This window comes from Arachis ipaensis, chromosome B10 (assembly GCF_000816755.2).
Source record: "Arachis ipaensis cultivar K30076 chromosome B10, Araip1.1, whole genome shotgun sequence".
NCBI lineage: Eukaryota > Viridiplantae > Streptophyta > Magnoliopsida > Fabales > Fabaceae > Arachis > Arachis ipaensis.
The window spans coordinates 105,285,647-105,291,493 of NC_029794.2; the positions used below are offsets into that span (position 1 = coordinate 105,285,647).

The following is a 5,847-nucleotide window of genomic DNA, read 5'->3' on the forward strand; positions in this document are numbered from 1 at the left end:
TTGAATTGAGGCTTACAAGTGGTGAGAGGTTCATGAGGAAGATGTTTCCTATTTTCAGATGCAGAACTAAGAAGATGAAATGATTTAGTACTGAGAAGGAGAAAGTGTGTGATAAAGAAGATTCTGGAAAAGTTTCAAAAGCTAATGGAGATGTATTTATACGTGAAACTGAAAAGGTTTTTTTTTCTGAATAAGAAAAGTTAAACGTCCAAAATTAATGAGGAAGTGTGCATGATGAGATACGCATTTAATGGATGTGCTGAGTGGAGCAGTTTTTCAAATGTGATGTCAGTTGTGAATTTCAAGAGTTTGGTTTGAAAGCTTTTTTAGTTTTGTTAAAGTTGGATTGAAAGCTTTTCCTTTATAAGTTTTATTGAGGCTAAAGGAGAAAAGGAATTCATTGAATTGATGAATTTTTTGTTTTCAAGTTAAAAGTCATCGATCCAAGGGGGCAATTTGTTGGTCAAAAAATAATTCAAATTAATGATGAGCATATCGAGAATATTGTTTGAATATTATCGAGCAGGTTTTTTTTTTAGTTCATCGAAGAGAGGTTATCGACGAGTAAGATGGACAGATAAAAAATATTTGTCGAGGACATGTCTTCGTGATCGAAGCAATGATTCCATAATCGAAGCAAGTGAAAAAATTTAAATGTTTAAAGCAGTTGAAGATGGTTACTCCATCATTTATATGGCGGAAACAGTTACACTTAAGTTTTCTCACATATGGAGCACCTGATAGAATTTGAGTGGTTGAAAAGGGATATAAATAGACAGAATTCGAAAGGAGTAAAGGTTGGAATTCGTTTTCAGAAAAAGACTCTTTAATTTCACATCTCCAGAAACTTTCTTATCTTACTCAAAGATTTTTTTCTGTAGGGTTCCTTTCATGTCTCTTTTAAATTCCTTTTAGATTCCTTGTAATCTTTCCTTTCCTATAAATTTACTTTCTTTTGTAATGTTTTTCTTGTTCTTCGTTTAACATTTTTGTATTGTATTTGAATTCAAAGTCCTTTGACATTGTTGAAAATATTTTATTGCTTTTCTTTAATTTGAAGTCATTTACTTGTTTTCATCAACTTTAATTTCAAGTCATTTATATTCTTTTACATTTTAAGTTTTTCTTTATCTTTTCGATCAAGAAATATAATCTTTGGCGCACAACTCAAAATTGGTACTCATAAAGAGGAGTAGGTTTCGCTCCAAGATCACTAGATATCGAACTAACCCAGATTTTTCTAAAAATCTGCATAAGGCCTCCATTACTGAGTCACACCGAAAAATGAACTAGTAACTATTATGTCTGATAGAGAAAAATGTTGGAAATTAATCTGTATATTAATTTTTTTTAAGACTAAAATATTCGTTTTTAAAATTCTTTGGAACTGATTTGGGTGATTATAATTTATTTATCATTCATGTGAATTAGTTAAAAATCATTAAATGACAATTTAATTGCCCACGTCAAATCATTTATTAGTATCTTTGGTTTGGAGTTGCTTGAATTTGAAGAAATTTGAGTTTTCATGTATGTTGTAAAACACTAAAACTCTTTAATATTTATTTTCATACAACAAAAGAATTTTTATACATCTATAAGTGTATAACATTTTTTTATTGGTTAAGATGTATAAAACTTTGATGATTATTGTTAGTCGAAGAATTTGATAGTCGACGAGGTTGCAGATCATAGTGCTATTGGTCAAATTACAAAAGAGGATAATTCGAAGAGAAGGTGTCGATAGAAAGGGGTTTTGATTTGCCAAAACTTGTCGAAGAATAAGGTCGGCAGATAACATGTTAAGATTGATGATGTACTACACAAGGACAATTACTTGGTTCTGCACTTGGCGGGAACATCCATTTTTGGACTTCTGATACGTGTTCAGGAGGACTTTTTAGTCTATGTTTAGTTTATTTTGTTGTTAGGATTTGTTAGAAGATTTGATTTAGTTCTGATTTGTTTAGTAGTATTTTTAGAAAGTTTAAATTTAAATCAAATCTGATCTAATCCAATAAAGATCAAATTTGATTTAAATTAAATTATCTTTAGAGATTTAAATTCAAGTTAGATATCTAAAAAGATTTGGCTCATTCTTAGGTTGATCTTCTAGGAGCTTATTTAAAGACTCTTTGTTACTCTTTTTGAATTAATTTTTATGAATGAAAATTTCTATGAGAAACTTAGGTGTGAATAGGTGAGGTAGAGTGATTCCCTTAACTATTGCATTAGAAAATCAAATTGAGGTAAAGGAGTCCCTTTTTTTTATTTTTCATCTTACTCCGAGTTATGTCACATCTAGTAGCATAAGATTGGTTAGATTGGTCTATAAAATTAAGGAGGCTCAGAAGAAGCAATGAGTTAAAATTTATCTTTAGAAAGCATTCTTGCACATTGACATGCCAACAAATTTCTGAGTCTGTCTCGAGTTCATTTATGTATAATTCCTTCTATGTCTTTCAGTCCATGTTTTTACATTTGTTTTCAATGTCTTGTAATTTCTCCTTTTGCAATTTTTTTTTCGCAAAGTCATTTCTTTTCTCTTTAAATTCTGCATTATTATTTTCATTCCAAAGTCCTTTGATTGTGTGGAAGGCATTTATTTCTTCTAAGTCATTCATTCTATTTTCTATAATTTTAAATTTAAGTAATTTAATTTTAGTTTATTTTCATTTTTGTTGCACCCTTTGTTTTGTTCAAAGTGGAGTCTTCGGTGTATTTTAAAAATTGATATCCATAAAAGAGGAATAAATTTTACTCCTATATTACAAATATCGAACCAACTCAAATTTATTAAAAATCTGTATAACAATTACAATAAATCTTTGAGTGCCCCTGAAATTTGGCCTGATACTCAAAATGACCCCCAAAATTTCGTTGGGCCCAATTAGAACCCCCAAATTTACAATTGTGGCTCCAACTTGCCCCTGCGATCATCTCCATCACCCGAATGCTAATCTAGCGCAATTGCATGACATGGTGGACACTACTTAAACGACGGCGCATTGGTTTCGCGCGCGAACTCTTTGGAAACCAACCACGTAGTGTAAGGATTTTCTTGATGTTTGGCAACTTATGATCGTCTTAGTGGAAAGAAAGAGTTTTAACCCACAAAAAACTGAAACGACGTAGTTTCCAAAGGATTTGAGCGGGAAACCAATGCGCCGTCATTTAAGTAGTGTCCACCGTGTTATGCAATTGCATCAAATCAGCATTCTGGTGATGGAGATGATCGCAAGGGCAAGTTGGAGCCACAATTGTAAATTTAGAGGTTCTAATTGGGGCCAACGAAATTGTGAGAGTCATTCTGAATATCGAGATAAATTTTAGGGCCAAATTGAAATTTAACTCTAAATTTTTACTTCCAGGAATTGATGGGCTGACGACGGGGTAAACTTTTGTGCAACCAAATCCCAAATGAAATAGTTTTTTTTTTCTTTTATTGGTCAAGCCAAATGAAATGCACCGCAAAAATGGATGTTATGCGCTATCTTCTTCCGATAATTAAAGTTAACGCAGTGGTTGATTCAAGTGGCATATCATATGCTCCTAAACGATCAAATCCAGATTCAAATTCCACTAGTGAACAAAAAAACCCATATAGTGTGTGTGGGTGTGTTGTGTTCTAAAAAAGACCAACAAAAGAAAAAACGTTAACGCTCAATTAAAGATAATTGCGTTATAGTTAGAATAGTTGGGTTATGGATCGGCTGTTTTACGTACAAATTCAGCAACAATATTGTGAAAATAATTGGAGTATCTATTTATTATTTTCGAGTGAGAAGCCACACAAATTGAAATGAGAAGTCTAATGATGAAAATACCGCTATATATGGCGGTGGAAAGACTAAAAGACTGGTTATGTATAATTTGTGTTTCTCATAATGTCTTCTTTCTTTCTTTTTTAGTGGAATCCAATGACACTCCAATCACTAGTCCATATCCAAAGTAAGCTATACTTATTAGTGCTGATGATGATACTTTTGCCCTAATTATATTATACTAGAATATATCTTCTGATTACCTTCTAATTAACAATAAAATTTCCTAAATTTATCTTCCTGATTTTTCATTTATTCTTAGATGTTTTTATGAATTTACGCTAACATACATTCCGTCGAACTTGAGTAGACAAATTAACGTATATATGAGCATTTAATAGGATGCATGAGTTCAGAATTTTCTGAAAATTGATTGCTAGTCGAAATCATTGGTGATCGCAATATTATTCGAGATCAACTCTGCGTTGGTTACAAATTTATAAACTAATAATGACTATACGGAGGAAATTAAATCAAGAAGAAAAAAAAAGAAAGAAAAAAAAGAAAGGAAGGAAGGAATACACGCAACCCGGGGCAGATAATGGTGTGAGATCAGCTTTACCCTGATTCAGTGGGATCCGATCAGATTGCTCTGCATTCAGAATCTCAGATTTCACAGGTTCAGTACATTTCAGGTAATTTAATTCCTCAGGTCAGGGTAATCAATTAGCGAAAGAAAAATAACAAGATTAACTCCGTATAATCAGAATCATTAAATAAAATGCATGCCGTATTATTAATACATACACGTACATGGAAATGACAATCAAACACATGAACACAAAATTAGAGATTAACTTTTAAATTAAACCAAAAAGACGAAACATAAATCTATTAGCTCCAATCACATCCTTTGCCTCTTAAACAACCTTAAATAACACTATTGTCATCATGACTAAAAAACCAACGAGTCTAATCTAAGTATCTTCTTAGTTCTTACATTACAATAATCGAAATATAGACGGACAAATTAAACTAACCTATAGGCATGGCATGTCCATGTAACATGTACATTAGTCATTAAAAAAAAATAAAATAAAAAATAAAAGAGAGACCATAAATTTATAATTAGGGTGATGTTGAAGAATAACTTTGCAAACCAATATCGTTGTGTTTCCTTGAAGGAGATGAGTAAGGAAATGGCATCCTTCTTGGCAAGAACCCAAAAAAGTGACCTCTTATCTCCTCAGACTTTGGCTTCAATTTGAATAAATTTGTTGTTCTTGATCCATGACAATGTCCCAATATGCATAGAACCAAGATCAGGCACAACAGAAGAGGTCTCCTACGACGTTGTACTATTACCATTATTAAGTAGTGATGGAGAAGAGAAGATGAAAGAATAGCTAGTGCAACAAGAAGGAATGTTTGTTTATTTTGGGAGAGAGAGATCGTTGGAGTTTTTGGTAATAGAAGAGAGAAGAGGGAGTGATACTAAACCGATAATTGATTTGAGTCAAACCTCAAAAGAATTCAGATGGATGTTTGTAAGCAGAGAGTTTGATTGATGAAAAGCCTGGAGGGAATGGAGAACAAGCTTTTTGGAACCCCGCTCTTTATATTTATTTATTATTTAATGGGAATATAGGATTGACATATATAGACTCATTATTATAATGAAACAAATTGCATAGATTTTGTAAACAAAGTAAATTACTATAAATATTTAAAGAATTGGAAAGAAAGTAATAGGAGCAGTAGTATACCGGCGCAATGAAGGGAAGGGAAGGGGGAGAAAACTAATTAAAGGCAAGAGATGTAACAAAATAAAGTAAAGGGGGGTATGTATGTGTGTTATGTCACATAGGCCTTTTGTTGTGGTTAGGTGAATGTATGTTTTTGATTTGGACCTACTCTCCCTAAACAGAGAAGGAACTGCTGTTATAGACCTCTTCAACTAGGATACTGTAAATGCCAGGTAGCACCTCTTGTAACCAATATAAAATTGCGTGTAAATGCTAAAAATAGAGAATGGATATTATCATTTTTATTTTCAAATTTTTTTTAATAAATTTTGTTTAAA

At 32.0% G+C, this 5,847-nt stretch overlaps 1 protein-coding gene across 1 annotated transcript; it reads right to left on the reverse strand.

The window, feature by feature from the left end:
- On the reverse strand, positions 4,184–5,626 carry LOC107620995 (protein IDA-LIKE 2-like). Its single transcript, XM_021113498.1, has one exon. It carries the CDS (start codon positions 5,130–5,132, stop codon positions 4,893–4,895), a length of 240 nt encoding a protein of 79 aa, XP_020969157.1. The 5' UTR covers positions 5,133–5,626; the 3' UTR covers positions 4,184–4,892.

Coding starts and splice junctions, on each gene's coding strand:
- LOC107620995 (XM_021113498.1), bottom strand. CDS start 5,132: ATGGTAATAGTACAACGTCGTAGGAGACCTCTTCTGTTGTGCCTGATC.